We start from the raw sequence: 17,043 nt of genomic DNA, 5'->3' as shown, positions 1-17,043 counted from the left end.
GAGCGGCCCTCCGCTCCCGAACCGCCCCTTCGTCCCAGCTCTAATTAACTCTCCTCCTTCTCCTCTTCCTCCTGCGCAGCTCCTGCCTCCAGCCGGATGCCGCCTGACATCTCCGGGCAAGCTGGAAAAATAAACGAGGGCGTAGCATGGCTCAAGCCGGAGGCTGTGGTGGTGGTTTGTCCCTGGGGGACGGGAGGGAAGAGGAGGGTCCCCTGTCCCCGTCCCAGAGCCAGCAGCACCCACAGCTCCTCCCAGCTCCCCCTCAGCCCCGGCAGCTTCTGCCTGCTCTGTCGGAGCCTCCTCTCCTCTGTGCTACACCGCAGCCCTCCACAGGAGCCTCCCTCAGCCCCCGGACAAGAGGGGCTGGCACACACCGCTACGGTGAATAGTTCTTTATTTCCATCATGAAACTAGATAACTGCTTACAAAACCTGCACAGTCCCTCCCTCCCTCCCTCCCTCCTTCTACGCATCCCCGCCACGATCCCGGCCACAAACATCCACCCGGCGCCGGGGTTAGAGCTTTTCATTGCATCAGTTACAACCACAGAACAGAATCTAAAGCCGGAAAAGACACACACATATGAAAACGGGAAAGAAGAAAACTAAAACAACAAATCCGTGAAGCACGGGGAAGGATGACATCCAACTTCCCCTCTGCCAACACCTACAGGGGAGCCCGGAGAAGTAATGAACCACTTGCCTCCCTGCCCCCCACCCCGATAATCCCTCCCGCCCTCCCACCCCAAACCCCAACACGGCAGCGAGACCCCGGCCCCACGTTTGGGGCTACAGGCTGTAGAACTTCAGGCTCCGGTCCATGCCCGTTGAGGCAATGAACTTGGCGTGGTGGCCGAAAGCCACTCCCGTGGTGAGGCCGCTGTGCTCTGGGGAAGGAAGAGAGCGTGCGGTTACGGCACCGAGCGTGCGGTTACGGCACCGAGCGGAGTTAGCCCCTGCCCGCTCCCCGCCGAGGGTGGCACGGGCAGAGCCAGGCCACCTCCACACCTGCCCGTGCCGAGGAAGCCGAGAGCTGGGCAGCCACGGGAGGGTCTCGCTGCAGGCAGAGGCGCTGATGGGGTGGGGAGCGCTTTGCACCCCACGATTCGCTCTGCTCGCCCCAGGAGGAGACCTACGGGCCCCCCCTCCGCCTGCCCACGGCCCCCACAGCCCCAGCCCCTCACCTGTGAAGTGGAGGATTTCCGTCCACTGCTTGCAGATGTAGATCTGGACGTCCGTCCCGCCCAGGGCCAGGTAGGTGCCGCTCTGGTCAAAGATGAGAGACTTCACCTGCGGAGGAGAAGGGGAAGGAGGCTTCAGATCAGGCCCAGGAAGCTCCAAACGGCCTCTCGGGGTGCTGGGTGGGGGGCAGCACCTCCGCGTCAGGCACCCCCAAAGCAGAGGGGCGCAGTGGGGAGCAGACCCGGGCTGGTGGACACCGGGCGAGGAGCCTGCCAGCCTGCCCAGCCAGGCCACGGCGGGGAGCGGGGGGAAAGGGGACGGTCACACACCTCAAAGTTATTATCCAGCTGCAACGTCTTGAAGTTCTTGAGCTTACGCAAGTCCCAGAGCTTGACAGAGGAATCGTCCGCTGCCGTGGCCAGGTAGTAGCCGTTCTCAGAGAAGGCGATGCTGGTGATGGGGCCCGAGTGCCCCGGGAAGTTGGCCACGTTGGTGCGTTCCTGGGGATAAGGCGGTTAGAGACAGGGTGCCGGCAGGGAACCGCAGCACCCTCACAGCCGGGCGATCAGATCCTCGCCACCGCGGCTGGGCGGGCAGGCGGCCCGTGGCAGCCTGCGCCATCACTCTGCTTCAGAGTTAAAACGCAGGCGGGTGAACGGAGACTGCGTCGCTTCCGTGCGCTCTCTGTCGCCCTGAACTACGGCTCGACGGGCCGACGTGGGACTACAGAGCTGACGTGCCGACAGCCGGAGCTGCTCCTGCGCTGGAGCTACAGCGCATCGCTAACGTGGGGCTGCGCTGACAGATTCACGGCCGTGGGACTGAGCAAGGCCCGCGCACATCCGGCACGGACGCACCCCGCGGCAGAGCTAGGCAGCCTGCCTGCGAACCCTGCTCCTCACCGATTCTCTCGGGGACGCAGCAAACGCCTCCTTGTCGCGAGACAATCCCCGATCGACCAGCTACAGCGTCAGAAGCGACCGCTCTCCGGCTGAAGCTTTGTATTTTTGGCGGAAATCTCAGAAGAGATTCCCCAAAGCCCCGCTCCAGCAGACGCAGGCGCCGCGCCTTGGACTCAACACTCTGCCGGGCACCAAACCGAGCACACCGCCAACGCCCTGCCTCCCTGTGCGCCCAGGGCCAGCCCTACCTTCAGGTCCCAGATCTTGATCTGAGAGTCCATCGTCCCTGTTCCAAAAATGAGCCCGTCCGGGTGGAACTGGGCGCAGGTGAGAGCTGCAGAGAGACACAGAGGGAGATTCGGAGGGTTGGGGAGACTTTCTGATTTTCATAGCAGGCCCCTTGCCGCGAGTTCTTCTGAGCTCCGGGGACCCACAGGCAGAAAGTAACAGTTTCCCCCTGTACTCGGCACCAGCGAGGCCGCACCTCGAATACTGCGTTCAGTTTTGGGCCCCTCACTACAAGAGAGACACTGAGGGGCTGGAGCGTGTCCAGAGAAGGGCAAGGGAGCTGGGGAAGGGTCTGGAGCACAAGGCTGATGGGGAGCGGCTGAGGGACCTGGGGTTGTTCAGCCTGGAGAAAAGGAGGCTGAGGGGAGACCTCATCGCTCTCTGCAACTGCCTGAAAGGAGGCTGGAGAGAGGTGGGGTCGGTCTCTTCTCCCAGGTAACAAGTGATAGGATGAGAGGAAATGGCCTCAAGTTGCGCCAGGGGAGGTTTAGACTGGAAATTAGGATATTTTACTTCACTGAAAGGGTTGTCCAGCATTGGACCAGGCTGCCCAGGGCAGTGGTGGAGTCCCCATCCCTGGAGGTATTTAAAAGCCGTTTGGATGAGGTGCTTAGGGACATGGGGTAGTGGTGGGCTTGGCAGTGTTGGGTTTACGGTTGGACTCGATGATTTTAAAGGTCTTTTCCAACCTCTACGGTTCTGTGATTCTAAAAATTCCTTCTCTCAAGGCTTGCAACAGCCCCCCGGGGTGAGGATACTCAGCCGAAAGCCTTACCACAGCCAGAGCTCTCATCTGTCACCTTAGTGAGGACACGGCCTGTCTGGATATCCGAGAAAGCCCAGTACTGGAAGAGAGGAACAGCGCGTTGAGTACAGAGAGATGAGAAGCAGGAGGGGGGGTCCGTGGCCCGGGGCTGAGTCTCACCTGGTCATCAGAAGAGCTGAGGAGGTAGTCGCCTGTTGCGTGGAGGCTCAGCCCCGTCACAGAGCCCTCGTGGGCACGGACAACCTGCACGCACGAGGCATTGGGCACAGACCAGATGCGGATAGTAGCATCGGGAGAAGCTGAGAACACCAAGTCCTAGACAGGGATGAGGCAGGAAAGTTAATGTCAAAAGACCGTCACCTCCGAGAGAGCCTTCTACAGGCAAGAACTGGCCCATCACCAGTCTGCGTGAGGCGGAGACCCCACCAGAGGGCCCAGAAAACCCGATCTGGGGCAACTTGGCTGCGAGGGAAGAGGCCGAACGCTGGCCTGAGCGCACCTGAGAGGGGTGGAAGACGACACTGGTAACCTTCTTGGAGTGCCCCTTGAGCGTCGCCAGGATCTGCTCTGAGCTCTTGTCAAAGACGATGACATTTTTATCAGCCCCACCTGGAAAACAAAGCAAGGAGCGGTGAGAGACGGGAATCTGCGGCCAACCAAGTCCAAGTCCACCCACCTTTCCTGGGGACCAGTGTCCTGAGAAGCTCTGCCGTGAGGTGAGTGAATCCCTCCTGCCCCTTACCTCGCCTCTATCCCCCAAAAGCACAGAGAAAGGGCCCCGCTCCCAGGCAGCCGCAGGCTCTTAGCTGACACCACACGGTTCCCAACAAGCAGAGGTGACTCCCTTACCGGTGAGGATCTTGTTGGTGTCGGAAGGACAGAGGTCCAAGGCAAGGATCCCTGGGATGCTGGCGCTGTGCAGCCCCTGTGCGAGGTAGGACGCCAGATTAATGCCACAAGCAAGAAAACGTCCCCAAAGGGAACCGAGAGGCCCTTGAGGGAGCCCAGGGTGTTTCATTCCGACAGCGGGAGCCTGCGCCACATCTACTCCAGCACAGGTCCCTGCTGGCTGCGGCACGGAGAGTCACGACTCCCTCCTTGCTCTGCCCAGCAGCAGATCTGTTGCTTATCGGTGCTGTGAAGCGGCACAAGAGAGGCCAAGATGCCCAGCTACGTGGGGGTATTTTCGAGTTCCCACCCGCATCACGGCACTCACCACATGCGAGGCGACCTGCCGGTACTTGCTGAGTTCCTCCGGCTTCACCAGCTCCTCTGGAACAGTCTTGCCTCTCTGCAAAAGGAAAACGGTGCGGAGATAAACATTGGCCTCTCTCGTCCCGGCTGCCGTGGCATCTTCGGAGCGAAACGGGGCCCGCTTACCTTCTTACGCTCCGTGGTCAGCACCGTAGCCTTGTCTTGAAGCTGCAAACCGAGAGAAGGGTGGTCACAGAGAGACCGGGGCTTCCCTGAGGGAAAGCTGGAGAACAGCCGCCGCTGAAGGCTGTAGCGGTGCAAGTGCAGGACCCCTTACCTTCTGGATGATCTCGGGGGTCATGCCCACAAGCTCTCCCAGATCCATGGACTCCCCAGCTCCCTGCATGGGACAGAGAAAGGGGCTGGTTACACCCAGAGGCGGAACGCAGGGGAAACGAGCGGAGACCGGCAGCGGAGGACCAAGGGGAAAAGTGCCGAGACGGGCAGCGGGGACTCACCGCCACGTTTGGCTGGGAGGACGGCACCGTCTGGGGCACGATGAGGCCAGCCTGCGGCTTCAGAGTCGCCAAAGCTGCGGAGGCAGAGAAAAGCTGTGAGTTTCACAGGTGTTTGAAGGAAAAAAGAGACAGCGTCCGGCACAGCAATCGGTACCTGCTGCTGGGCCACACGCTGCTCGCTCCTCCCCAGCTCCCCCCTCCCTGAGGTCCACAGCCCCCACCCCACGTCACCTTCTCTGGCGGCGGTGACCTCCTTGGTGAGCCGAGCGATGACACGGCAGGCGGCATCGTGCTGGTAGAGCGCGTGGGACAGCTCCTGGCGCGTAGTCTGCAGCTGCTGGCGGAGGGTGAAGCTGTGCAGCATGACGGCATCCTAACGGGACGACGAGGGCAGAGTCAGGCAGGCAGGGAAACGCGTTAGCCTCAGCGCAGGCAGCTGCCGGCGCTCAGCTCAGCTCCCAGCCCCGACCCAACGCTTACCCACTCATCCTGGAGGGCTTTCAGGATGGCCGGGATGCTCGTGGCAGACGGAGGCTTAGGCCGGATCGGGTGGGCGACTGCCAACGAGACAGCGGGAACACATCAACCGCGGCCTCGACGCTCCTGCCTGTCCTTTTAGACAACCCCACCGCCATCCCCACGCCCCCCGGCAGCCTCGTCCCTTCAGCCCAGCTTTCCGACCGTGTTCGGGCTCACGGTTTGCCTCCTCCCCCCGCTCCCAGGGAGAGCAGCGGTGACGGATCCCTCGGGAAAGCCCTTCTCAGGGTGCCAGCACCCCGCCGGGGACTCACCGCTCCCCCCAGACCCGACATAAGCGGCCACGTTTGGCGTCTACCCCCGCTCCAGACGCGGCGAAGCCCCCCCCGGTGCTTCTCCCAGGGGGAACCGGCACAATCCCCGACCCCCCCCCGCCCCTCCCGGTACCTTTGATGTCGATGAGCTGCTCCTCGGAGAGGGGCTGGTTGTTGACGGGGTCGGTGCCGTTCTCCGCGATGTACTTCTCGATCAGCCGCCGCTCGTAGACGTGGTTGGAGACCGGGGAGACGCAGGGGTGCTCGGGCACCTCGTTGGAAACTGGGAGGGGAGAGGGGGGAGGGCAGCGGGGATAACGGCCCCGCCGAGGGCCCGCCGGGCCCCGCCGAGCACCAGGGAACCCCCCCCGCTCCCGCCCCGCGGGGCCTCCTCCGCCCCCGCCGCCTTCCGCACTCACTGGAGCAGATGAGGGCCATGGCGGACGCCGGGAGGCCGCGGCGCTCCGGCTGCGGCCTGCTCCGGTTCCGGTGGCGGTTCCGGTGGCGGTTCCGGTTCCGGGCGGCGCGCGCGGCCGCCGCGACCCTCCCAACGGCTCACGCGGGCGCCGCCGCCGCCGGAAACGGAAGCGCTCCCGGCATGCACCGCGCCAGCGCACCCCCCCCCCCGGGGGAACGGCGCCTCCCAGCATGCCCCGCGGCGGGGGGGGCCCACCGCTGGGGGGGCCCGTTGCCATAGCGACCCGGTCCCGGCATGCAACGGGGCGCGGCGGCTCGGGACTACAGCTCCCGTCGTGCCCCGCGGCGGCGGGCGGCTGGTAGGGCTGTCCGCGCGCTCCGGCTCCGCAGCGCCCCCGCGCGGCGGCGGTGAGCGCTGCCCCGCCAAAAGGGGGTCGGGGGAGGCGGGAGGGGGGACCCGGGGTGGGGGTAGGTGGGGTGGGGGCCCGGGTTTGGGGGCCCCAGGGGGAAGAGACGGGGTGGGGGTGGCGGGGACGGCGGGTCCCGGGGTTGGGGGTGTCGTGGGGGATGGGGGGTCATGGGGAGAGGGGTGGTTCAGTGGGGGACGGAGTGACCCCCCTGGGGGTCTGAGGGGGGGTCCCCAGCGAGATGGGGTGCTCCTGGGGGGCAGTGGCTCACCCAGGGACCGGGGTGAGCTGGGTGGGGGGCGGGATGGTGCACACCGGGGTGCCCGGGGGGGGAGCAACGGCTGCGCCCCGTCCCGGAGCACCCCCCTCTCTCCTCCGGGGCAGGGGGTGCCGGTCCCCCCAACCCGGGCCCGGGCCCTTGGGCCGGGCAGGCCCCGCATCCCGCTGAGGCCCGTCCCAGAGAGAGCCGGGCCCCCCGGCCGGGCCCCACTGCGGGGCCACGGCCCTCCCCTCTCACTCGGGGGACCCCAAAGGCCAGCGGGGGGGACCCCGCCGCCTCCGTCCCCCGGCGACGGTTCCGGGACGGTGCCGGCGCTGCCGCTTACGGGTGGCGGAGGTGGCCCCGGCATGGTGGGGTCCCGCGTGGCTCCCACCCCGCTCTCCCTCTCCCCACAGAGACCCCGGCCCGCAGGCGGGAGCCAAGATGGGGGGTGACGCGGGTCGCCGGGCCCTGCTGGCCGCGTTGCTGTGGGTCCCCTTCCTCGGGGTGACGGCGGGGGACGAGGCGGAGGACGGCCAGGACGGCTTTCGGGGTCGCGCCGCCGCCGCCGATGACCCGCTGTCGTGGCTGGGCCGAGCCGCCTGGGAGGCCCTGGAGGGCTGGGTGGGCCCCCAGCCCCTGGGGCTGGTGGCGGAGGTGAGGTCCCGGTCGAGGAGCCGTCCCCGGTGCCCCCTCCTGCCCCGCAGGGCAGGGACGTGGGGGGGCGTGGGGAGGGGGGCTGCGTCCCCAGCCCCACGGTTCCCCCCGGCACGGCTGTCCCCAACCCCGTCTCTCCCCGCAGAGCCTCGCCGCCACCCTCTGGGTTGTGTCCTCGGGGATCTCCACGGCCCTGGCCACGCTCTGCGGGATCCTGGGGGATCTCCTGGCCGCCTCCGGCGTCAGCGGTGAGCAGGGGGGGGGAAGCCGGGGAGCAACAGCCGGCGTTGGTGGGGGGGAGCAGGGTTGTCACCCAGCCCCGGTGCTGTGCCGCCGGTGACGCCCGCGTTCCCTCCCAGGGGCCCCGCTGGTGCGTACGGCGGCGCTGAGCCCCGGCGAGGTGCAGCGGGTGCTGCTGTGGGGGCTGGCCGCCCTGGTGGGCTGCTGGCTGCTGTCGCGGCTGCAGGAGCTGCTGCTGCCCGCGCTGCGCTGGGTGAAGCTCTGCTGTTTCCTGGGTGCCTTCCTCCACGTCGCGGCCTCCCGGCAGAGCCCCACGGCGCAGGCGGGGATGCTGCTGGGGCTGTGGGTGCTCTACGCCCTGCTGGGGCGTCTGGTGGGCTCCCCCGGCCCCAGCGCCCAGCTGGACGCCGCCGTGCGTAGCCTGGAGTGGAAGGTGGAGGAGCTGCGGCGACGGCAGAAATGGGGGGGCCCCCGTAACCGGGAGGAGTGAGCCCCCCGCCTCGGGGGACAGCCCGCCCCGCTGCACCATCCCCGGCGCGCCCCACCGGCTTGGCCGCGTCCCCCCAAGCGTGTGTCCTCCCTGCTGAGCCCCCGCGCCCCTTCCTCCGCCCCCACCGCTGCCCTGGTTCTCCCTGGGGGCCCTGCTGCCGTTAGCCCCCCACCCCGGGGTGGTCGCCGGCCCGGGAGCCCCCCGTCCTGCTGGGCGCACAGAGGAAGGCCCCCCCGCCCCCCAGCGCAGCGCCCCAAAAGCTGGGGCCCATGCACACCACGGTGCCTTCAATGCGAGCCAAGAGTGCCTTCCCCGGGGAGGGGGTGGGGGTCCTCCCGTGGCCCTGGCAGCCCCCCGCGCCCCCCCAGCCCCAAATGCAGGCCCACCACGGAGGGGAGGAGAGCGTCCTGGTCCCTGCTCCGATCCCGGCCTGGTGCCTGTTGTGCCCGTCCGGTCCAGCCGGCTCTGGCAGCAGCTCGGCACGCAGGGGGGGACCCCGCTCCCCGCCCCGGCCATCTCCCCAGCCCAAAAGAGGGGCTCTGCTCGCAGAGGGGGGGACGCAGCCCCCCCTCGGGGCTGGCGGCCGGGCCCCGTGCTGTCAGTCCTTGGGTTTTAAGCTGCTTTTTAAACTGTTTTGATATGCGGTTCTGAATAAACGTGGTTTCAGTCCGGGCCTGGCTCCGCTGCTCTCCCCACGGGGAAGGGGCACGGGGAGCAGTGAGCAGGCTGCCCGCTCCGAGCTGGGAGCGTGGGGGCTCCCCTGGAGCGCTGCCTGCCCCCCCCCCCCATGCCCCACTCGGGGTGGGCAGGCGTGGGGGGCACGGGTGGCTCATTTCTGGGGCGCGGGGAGGGTGCCCTCTCCCTCTGTTTGCCGAGGCCGGCGCTGAGCATGGAGGAGGAAGAGGAGGAGGAGGAAGAGGAGGGGTGCGTTTATCCGTGCCAGGATCTGGCCCCTTCTCCGTGTCCCCATCGCCCTCCAGCCGTCCCCGCTGCCCTGCGGCTGCTGTGCCTCCCTCCCGCTGGCCCTGTGCCCCCGGCCACGTCTGCCCTCCGGTCCCTCCAGTGTCCCCAGTCCCTCCCAATGCCCCCCAGTCGCCCTGATTAGCGGGGGACGGGGACGGATGGACACCCGCCGGTGTGAGGGCTCCCTCCCTGCTGGGGGGTCTCTCCGCATGGCCCGTTGTGCCCCGCGCTGTGCCCTGGAGCAGGGATGGGGATCAGGGATGGGTTTGGGGAGCAGGGGTGGGGAGCAGGGATGGGGAGCAGGGATGGAGATGGGGATCAGGGATGGGTTTGGGGAGCAGGGGTGGGGAGCAGGGATGGGGCTGGGGACCAGCGATGGGTTTGGGGATCAGGGGTGGGAATCAGGGACGGGTTTGGGGAACAGGGGTGGGGATCAGGGACGGGTTTGGGGAACAGGGATGGGGATCAGGGACGGGTTTGGGGAACAGGGATGGGGATCAGGGATGGGGCTGGGGACCAGGGGTGGGTTTGGGGAGCAGGGATGCGGATCGAGGATGAAGATCAGGGATGGGGAGCGGGGACGGGGATGGGGAGCGGGATGGGGCTGGAGCGGTGCTCGGGGCTGGAGCGGTGCTCGGCGCTGCGCAGGGCGGGCAGGGCCGGTGTTTAGGACCCGGCGGGACGAGGCGGCGCCGGTGCCGGTCCCGCCCCGGCCCCATTGTCTGGGCGCGGAGGCGGAGGGACGGGAGCGGCGGCCGCCGCTTGCACGGACGCGCCGCGGAGCCCGCCCGGCCATGGCCCCCGCACCGGCACCGGCACCGGCACCGGCCCCGGGGACCCGGCTGGCGCTGCTGGCCGCCGCCCTGCTCTGCGCCTCAGGTGAGTGCGGCCGCACCGGCACCGGTACCGGCACCGGCACCGGCACCGGCAGCGCCGCGGGCAGCGCCGGCAGCCCCGAGCTGGGGTCCGCAGCCGATCGCGGGGGATCCCCGCCATCCCGCGTGGATCCGCCGGGGTCCCGCGATCCGGGGCGACTTGCCTTCCCCGCGTTCGGGATCGCCGGGATCCGCTCCCCCCCACGATCCCCCGCGATCCCCGGGGGATCCGCTCCCCCGCGCACGCAGGACCTCCTCCGTTCCCCCCACCGCATGGGATCCCCCGCGATCCCGAGGGGATCCCCCGAGGACCGTGGGATCTGCTGTGATCTCGGGGGGGGGAGATCTCCCCATCCACACGGGATCCCTGCAGTCCGAGGGGATCCGCTTCCCCCGGCCCACGGGAGCCCGGGATCTGCCTCGGTCCTCCCCACCTCTCCCCGCTCACCGGATCCCCCGCGATCTGCCCGGGGAGCTGCCCTCTCCCGTGCCCACGGGGAGCTGTGGATCGGGTGGGATCTGTCCCCCGGGCCCGTGGGTGAGACCCGCCCGGGCATCCCGGCGGGATCTGTTCCGTGCGCAGGGGGATCCCCTGTGATCTGGATGCCCTGATCCTGGATCCCACCCTGCGGGACCCGGCGCCGTCCCTCTCCCCACGGGGGGAGCGGGTACCCCACGCCGCTGGCAAAGCGGGGCAGCCTGACGAGCGCCGCTTCGTTAGCGGGGGAGCAGCCAGGCCTGGGAGAACCGTGCTGGCCCCCCACCGCTGACCCTGGCACTAGTGGGGTGTCACACCGCCCTCCAGCACCCGCTCCCGGGGGGCTCAAGGGGACCGCCACGGCGCAGCATGACACAAGGGCCAACCTCCGAGGGCGCGGGGTGACCCTGTCCCCGAGGGGGCTGGGATGGCCGGGGGGGGACTGTGCGGTGCCACGGCAGTGCCAAAGCCGGCTTTTTTCTCGCCGCACCAAGCTCCGGCCTCAGACACAGAGGTGGGTGCGGAGACCCCCCCCGCTCGCCCCCCCCGGGGCAGCCCTTTCCCGCCGTGACCCCCGAGGCCGGTGACACAGCCCCTTGTCCTCGCAGCGAGGGGCGACGGGGATCCCCCTGAGCCCGTGTACCTGCCGGCGGACCTGGAGGTGCTCGGCGTGCCGGAGTACTACCGGCTGCAGCGGGCAGACCAGGACCTGCCCGCCAACGCCTCCCTGCATGCCCGCACCGAGACCTTCCTGCTGCTGCAGCACGGCTCCGCCGCGCAGCCCCTCGTCCAGGCCACCTACCCGCCCTTCAGCACCCGGCAGGTAAAATGGCCCCCGCTGTCCCCGCCGCCCTGGGGTAGCCCGTCTCCCCGCCGCCATCCCTGTCTCTTTGCAGGAGGTGCCCACGGAGAGCCCCCCGGGGAGGGACGGCTCGGCAGCCTGGGCCGTCCGCGCCGTATCCCTCGAGAGCGCCGTGTCCCCGGCCGAGCCCTTCGCCCGCGTCCTCTTCCACCTGCGGGGTCCCGACTGGCTGCCTGGGCAGCGGGACCACCCCGGGGAGCGGGACCACCCCGGGGAGCAGGACCCCCCGGGGGAGCTGCCCTGCGTCACCCTCCACGCGCACCACCGGGGCCGGGTGGCCCGTGGGACGTGCCGCCTGCAGGTCAGTGCCACCCACTGGGGCTGGAGTCCCCCCGCGGGGGGCCACGCCGCTCGGCCGTCCCCTGAGCCGGAGCCCCGCTTTCCCCTCCAGGCACCCCTGGGCGTCTGCGTGGTGGAGCTGGAGATCCCCCCGCGCTGGTTCTCCCCGGCATCCCCCGCCCCGCGCAGCCGTCGCCGAGCGGCCGAGCCCCCCGGGCGCCCCGAGCCCCCCGAGCCGGCCGAGCTGCACTACGGCGTGGTGGGGCCGGGGGAGTGTGGCCGTGCCGGGGGCCGGGAGCGGGGCCGCGCCGGGGAGGCACCGTGGTACTTGGGCACGCTGGAGCTGCGGGCGGCCGAGCCGGCGCGGCGGCAGGAGGTACGGCTGGACGACAAGGTGCTGCTGCGGGTGCCCGACGCCACGCTGCGCCCGGGGCAGCGGTTCACCGCCACCCTCGCCCTGCGGCACAACTTCACCGCCGACCAGCTGACGCTCCGGTGAGACCCCCCGGGTGGGCGGGGGAGCCCTGCGAAGGGTGGTGGGTGCCGGGAGGTGGACGTTGTGTGACGGGGGTCCGGCGGCAGGATCAAGGCGAAGAAGGGGCTGCAGGTGGTGGCCGCCCGCCCTGGGTCCCCCGCTGCCTGGACCGCCCAGCTGGAGCGCACCCGGGGTCCCAAGCACTCGACGGCCGTGGTGACGTGCCGGCGGAGCGGGGATGGCCGCGGCGGCTGGAGGTAGGGAGCAGCGCAGCACCCCGGTGCCCGGGGACCCCCAGTACGGGAGGGGGCTTCTGCGTGGGGGACCAGTGCAGCCCAGTAGTGCCCAGTCAGAGCGAAGGGGACCCGTGCATGACAGTGCCTCCGTCCCAGCATGACCCGCTCGCAGCAGTGCGTTGCACTGCTCCCATCCCAGTATGACCCAGTCAGAGCAGGGTTACCTGTACATTGCGCTACCCCTGTCCCAGTATGGCCCAGTTGGAGCAGGGGGACCTGTGTTTTGTGCCGCTCCCTTCCCAGTATGGCCCAGTCAGAGCAGGGGGACCTGTGCATTGCTCCACTCCCATCCCAGTATGGCCCAGGGGGACCTGTGGGTTGCACTGCTCCCATCCCAGTATGGTTCCGCTGGAGCAGGGGAACCTGTGCATTGCTCCGCTTCCATCCCAGTATAGCCCAGTTGGAGCAGGGGCACCTGTGTGTTGCTCCACTCCCATCCCAGTATGGCCCAGTCAGAGCAGGGGGACCTGTGCGTTGCACTGCTCCCATCCCAGTATGGCCCAATTGGAGCAGGGGCACCTGTGTTTTGCACCGCTCCCCTCCCAGTATGGCCCAGTCAGAGCAGGGGGACCTGCGCGTTGCTCCGCTCCCTTCCCAGTATGGCCCAGTTGGGGGGGCAGGGGGGCACGGGGCAGCCCCGACGCCCATGCGATGGCGCAGGGCGGCCGACTCCGCCGCGTTCCTGCACCTGGACCTGGCGGTGGAGAACGGGACGGGGGGGCTGGCGCCGGCGCGGCCCCTCACCTGGCAGGTGGAGTACCCCGGCCAGGACCCCGAGGCCCAGAAGGACAAACTGGTGTGGGAGATCCAGGTCTCAGAGCGGGATGTCCGCGCCCTCGTCCCCCTGGTGCAGGTGGGTGCCCCCCGTCCCGTCCCGTCCCGTCCCCGTCCCCGTGGGGCCACGTGCTCAGCCCCGCTCTGCCGCGCAGGAGCTGGAGATCTTGAACACGGCCCCGCTGACGGGGGTCCCCCGTGCCGTGCCGGTGAAGCTGGTGGCGGTGGAGGCGGGGGGCGGCGTGGCCGAGCTCACCGAACCGCCGGGCTGCGAGTCGGCCGACAAGCAGGTGCTGCAGGTGAGCGGGGCTCCCGGAGTCCCCCCGGCGTCCCCCCACCCTGCCCGGGGGCCGCCCGCTCCCCCGGTCCCTCTCCGTGCCCCCCACCCAGGTCTCGGATGCCTGCGACACGGTGTTCGTGGGGGGCAAGGAGAGCCGGGGGGCTCGGGGGGCACGGGTGGACTTCTGGTCCCGACGCCTGCACGCCTCGCTGCGCTTCACCGTCTGGGCACCGCTGCTGCCCCTGCGTGTCCAGCTGGGTGACACCGCGCTGGAGCAAGTGCGGGGCTGGCGCCTGCCCGGTGGCCCCGAGAGGTGAGCCCGGTGCGCGGGGGGGTCCCTGCCACCGGCCCCTGCCACCGCGGCGGTGGGCGAGGGGGGAGCCGGGAGCGGGTGCTGAGCCCCGCTGTGCTCGTGACACGCGATGGCGCTGAGCCCCGTGGTGTTTCGGTGCGCATCCCCGCCCCACCAAGCCCCGTGGCACTCGCGACACGTGTCCCTGCCCCGCTGAGCCCCATGGTGCTGTGCACCCCTGCCCCGCTGAGCCCCCACGCACTCGTGACACGTCCCCTCGCGGCACACACTGAGCCCCACAGAGCTGGTGACACCGGTGTCCCCGCCACCCCCAGCGCCCCGGCGGAGGCGGAGGAGCCCGGGGAGGAGGCTGAGCGGCGGGCGCGGGGCTGCCGGCCCCAGTACCAGCGGACGGTGCTGAGGGTCCTGGCACACTTCGTGGCCCACCCGCTTGATGGTGGCCGTCACCTCGCCTACCTGCCCGGCCCCGACTGGCTCCTGGATGTCACCCACCTGGTGGCCGGCCAGACCCGGGTGCAGGACCCCCGTGTGGCCTCGCTGGAGGGGGGCACGGTGGTGGTCGGCCGGGAGCCTGGGATCACCTCCGTGGAGGTAGGCTTGGGGGCTTGTCTTTTGGGGGGGGGGGATGCAGGTGGTGGAGGGGGTCCTGGGGGTGCAGGGGGTCCTGGGGGAGGTGCGGGGGCCGGAGAGCTGGAGATAGGTGGCTGGAGGGGGTCTTGGGGGGCAGAGGCAGGGAGATGGGGGGCTGGAGAGGGTCCTGGAGGCAGAGGGGAGCTGGGGGTTGCAGGGGCTGGAGAGAGGTGGGGGGCTGGAAGGGGTCCCAGAGGGAGCTGCGAGATGCAGGGGCTGGAGAGAGGGAAAAGAGGGGCTGGGGGGCCAGGTCAGGGCGGGTAGAGGATGGAGGCACGGAGGCCGTGAAGTCTGGGGGCTCACGAGGTGCCCCCCGTGCCCCCAGGTCCGCTCCCCGCTCTCGGACTCCATCCTGGGGGAGCAGATGCTGGTGGTGTCGGAGGAGAAGGTGACGGTGACGGAGCTGCGTGCCCAGGTAGTGTCGGGGCTCTTCCTGACGCTGCGGGCAGAGCCGGGCCACCCCGGCGTGGTCACCGCCACCACCCAGGGGACGGCCACCCTGCGTGTCCCCAAGCAGGTGAGAGGGGTGGGGGCGATCCTGGATGCTCGGGGTGCCCGGTTCCCCCCGCCCGGTGCCATCCCAGCCGGCGTCCCTGGCAGGAGGCGACGCTGTCCGTCTGGCTGTCCTTCTCCGACCGCACGCTGGCCCCGCTGGAGCTGTACGGCTGGCAGGACACGGCATTGACTGTGACCTCGCTGGACCCCGCCGTGGCCACCGTGGGGGGCTCGCCCGGTGGCCCCGCTGCCCGCCCGTGGGTGGTGGCGGAGGGGCCGGGGCGGGGGGCTCTGCTGCAGCTCAGCCTGCACCCCCCGGACGCCTGCCGCCGGGGCCGGCACCGGGCGGCCGCTCTGGCCGCTGGCACCGCTTGGCTTGAGGTGGGGACTGGCCGGCGTGCCCCCACCCCTGGTAGCCCCCGGCCCCGTGGCGGCCGCCCCCGGCCCAGCTCGCCCTTCCCACGGGCCGAGGGGGCCATGTCGGGGGAGGCGGTGACGGCGGCCAGCGAGCCACGGCGGAGGGACCCCGCTGGCGTAGGACCTGCCTCCACCAAGCTCCAGGGGCTGGGGTCTTCCTCGGAGGAGGAGGAGGAAGGCTATGGCCACAACCGCGCCGGCGGCGAGGAAGAGGAGGAGGAGGAGGAGGATGAGATGGTGAAGGCTCCCGAGCGGGTGACCGACCTGGAGATCGGCATGTACGTCCTGCTGGGCGTCTTCTGCCTGGCCATCTTCATCTTCCTCGTCAACTGCATCTTCTTCGTCCTGCGGTACCAGCAGAAGGAGCTGCCGGATGCCGGCGCGGCCCCCTCGGCCCCCCAGCCCCACAACTGGGTCTGGCTGGGCACCGACCAGGAGGAGCTGAGCCGGCAGCTGGACCGCCGGCAGCCCGAGCCCCCGGCCCCCAAGCCGGGCACCGACGCCGGGCGCTGCTGCTGCGGGGTGCCCCCGGCCCCCGAGCCGGGCTCCGAAGCTGGGGGTCCCCCCGGCACGCCGACACCCCTGCCCCGCAAAGAAGGGGGTACGCCGGGGGGCCGCCGGAGGAAGCGGGTGGAATTTGTCACCTTCGCCCCTCCCCGGGTCCCCGAGGAGCCCCCCCAGCCCACCCCCAACGTCCAGTCCATCCTGGTGGCCAGCGAGGACGACATCCGCTGGGTGTGCGAGGACATGGGGCTGCGGGACCCCGAGGAGCTCAGGAGCTACATGGAGAGGATCCGGGGCAGCTCCTGACCCCGGGGGGCAGCCCCCGGCCCCCCAGCCCCGGGCAAACCAGTAAGGGACCGACCCCCTCCCCGTGCCACCCTGGGGGGGCCGTGTCCCCCCTTCCCCTGCCGCCGGCGGGCTGTGCTGCTCCTGGGGCCAGCTGCCCGTCCCTCCCGGTGGCCTGAGCCCTGCCCCAGCGGGGCCACCCAAGGGACCAGCCCCAGACACCCACAGCGAGGGGGGGGGGGGAGGGGGTGTCTCCAGCCAGCTCAGAGCAGCCCCCCCATGTCCAGGGCAGCCCCCCCCACCTCAGTGGCATCGGGGAGGAAGCCGGGGTGCCCTTACTGCTTTGGGTCTCATTGCGACATTGTGTTCATAGTGATGATGATGATGATGATGAGTCCTGTGGTCTGATCCCGGGGAGGGTCCCGTGCCCCCCACCCCACCCCACCCGCGCCGTGGGGAGGAGGGGGGCACACGTCCTTCCCCACCTTCACCCCGGCCATGCATCCGTTTTGTACGACTGGCATTTTCTACCTGTTAACGCCCCGAGAAGGGGCTGCCGCGAGGGGCTGTTATTTATGGAAGATTTTTAATTCTGATGTTGTTACAAAAATAAAATATTTAAAAAAAAAAAAAAAAAGCTGAGCAGCCCCCGCCCCGTGGTGTCTGCTCCCGCCACCGGGTCGCATCCTGCCAGCGCTGGGCAGGGATGGGGCAGGACGGAGGTGTGGTGCCGGGGCCATCGCCGCCGTGCCGCCAGCTGGCACCGGCTCTGCCAGGCACGGCCGAGCCCGCCGGGCTCATGGGGACAGGCACATGCCCTTGACATTGGTTCCACGTGGGGACGAACGTGGGAGCTGGTCACGGGAAGGGCTCGGGGGCTGGCCCTGGCACTGGCCCAGCCGGGTGACCTTGGAGCCTGCCCTGGGGAAGGGGCTGCTGCCTTCCTCCTCCTCAGCCCGTCCAGCCCCAACGCCCAGGGCCAGGGAGCAGCTCGTCCCTGCCTGGTC

At 69.7% G+C, this 17,043-nt stretch overlaps 3 protein-coding genes across 3 annotated transcripts; 2 read left to right on the top strand and 1 right to left on the bottom strand.

Annotated features, from left to right (window-relative positions):
- Positions 1–745: 745 nt before the first annotated feature.
- Positions 746–6,243, bottom strand: PRPF19 (pre-mRNA processing factor 19). Its single transcript, XM_072865126.1, has 16 exons — positions 6,060–6,243; positions 5,774–5,923; positions 5,330–5,406; positions 5,081–5,222; positions 4,850–4,923; positions 4,669–4,731; positions 4,518–4,559; positions 4,354–4,428; positions 3,987–4,062; positions 3,637–3,746; positions 3,297–3,452; positions 3,147–3,216; positions 2,332–2,417; positions 1,511–1,681; positions 1,184–1,289; positions 746–886 (listed from the first exon to the last, which is right to left on the bottom strand). The coding sequence occupies exons 1-16, from the start codon at positions 6,076–6,078 to the stop codon at positions 789–791; spliced, it is 1,515 nt and encodes a 504-aa protein (XP_072721227.1). The 5' UTR covers positions 6,079–6,243; the 3' UTR covers positions 746–788.
- Positions 6,244–6,354: 111 nt separating this feature from the next.
- TMEM109 (transmembrane protein 109) lies at positions 6,355–8,782 on the top strand. The gene is made up of 4 exons (XM_072865124.1): positions 6,355–6,465; positions 7,140–7,380; positions 7,526–7,628; positions 7,740–8,782. Exons 2-4 carry the CDS (start codon positions 7,168–7,170, stop codon positions 8,108–8,110), a joined length of 687 nt encoding a protein of 228 aa, XP_072721225.1. The 5' UTR covers positions 6,355–6,465; positions 7,140–7,167; the 3' UTR covers positions 8,111–8,782.
- Positions 8,783–9,793: 1,011 nt separating this feature from the next.
- On the top strand, positions 9,794–16,656 carry TMEM132A (transmembrane protein 132A). Its single transcript, XM_072865107.1, has 11 exons — positions 9,794–9,952; positions 11,035–11,249; positions 11,323–11,589; positions 11,680–12,062; positions 12,150–12,299; positions 12,999–13,191; positions 13,268–13,411; positions 13,503–13,705; positions 14,020–14,296; positions 14,661–14,852; positions 14,936–16,656. The coding sequence occupies exons 1-11, from the start codon at positions 9,868–9,870 to the stop codon at positions 16,055–16,057; spliced, it is 3,231 nt and encodes a 1,076-aa protein (XP_072721208.1). The 5' UTR covers positions 9,794–9,867; the 3' UTR covers positions 16,058–16,656.
- The last annotated feature ends 387 nt before the right edge of the window (positions 16,657–17,043 follow it).

This window comes from Ciconia boyciana, chromosome 6 (assembly GCF_034638445.1).
Source record: "Ciconia boyciana chromosome 6, ASM3463844v1, whole genome shotgun sequence".
Classification (NCBI taxonomy): Eukaryota; Metazoa; Chordata; class Aves; order Ciconiiformes; family Ciconiidae; genus Ciconia; species Ciconia boyciana.
Note: the sequence above shows the minus strand (reverse complement) of the source record. Positions and strands in the feature narration are given on the sequence as shown.

Coding starts and splice junctions, on each gene's coding strand:
- TMEM109 (XM_072865124.1), top strand. CDS start 7,168: ATGGGGGGTGACGCGGGTCGCCGGGCCCTGCTGGCCGCGTTGCTGTGG. Junction 7,381..7,525: donor CCCTGGGGCTGGTGGCGGAG/GTGAGGTCCCGG, acceptor CTCTCCCCGCAG/AGCCTCGCCGCCACCCTCTG. Junction 7,629..7,739: donor GGCCGCCTCCGGCGTCAGCG/GTGAGCAGGGGG, acceptor GTTCCCTCCCAG/GGGCCCCGCTGGTGCGTACG.
- PRPF19 (XM_072865126.1), bottom strand. Junction 4,560..4,668: donor CCCCCGAGATCATCCAGAAG/GTAAGGGGTCCT, acceptor CTCGGTTTGCAG/CTTCAAGACAAGGCTACGGT. Junction 1,290..1,510: donor AGCTGGATAATAACTTTGAG/GTGTGTGACCGT, acceptor TCTCCTCCGCAG/GTGAAGTCTCTCATCTTTGA.
- TMEM132A (XM_072865107.1), top strand. CDS start 9,868: ATGGCCCCCGCACCGGCACCGGCACCGGCACCGGCCCCGGGGACCCGG. Junction 11,590..11,679: donor GTGGGACGTGCCGCCTGCAG/GTCAGTGCCACC, acceptor TTTCCCCTCCAG/GCACCCCTGGGCGTCTGCGT. Junction 12,300..12,998: donor GATGGCCGCGGCGGCTGGAG/GTAGGGAGCAGC, acceptor GCGATGGCGCAG/GGCGGCCGACTCCGCCGCGT.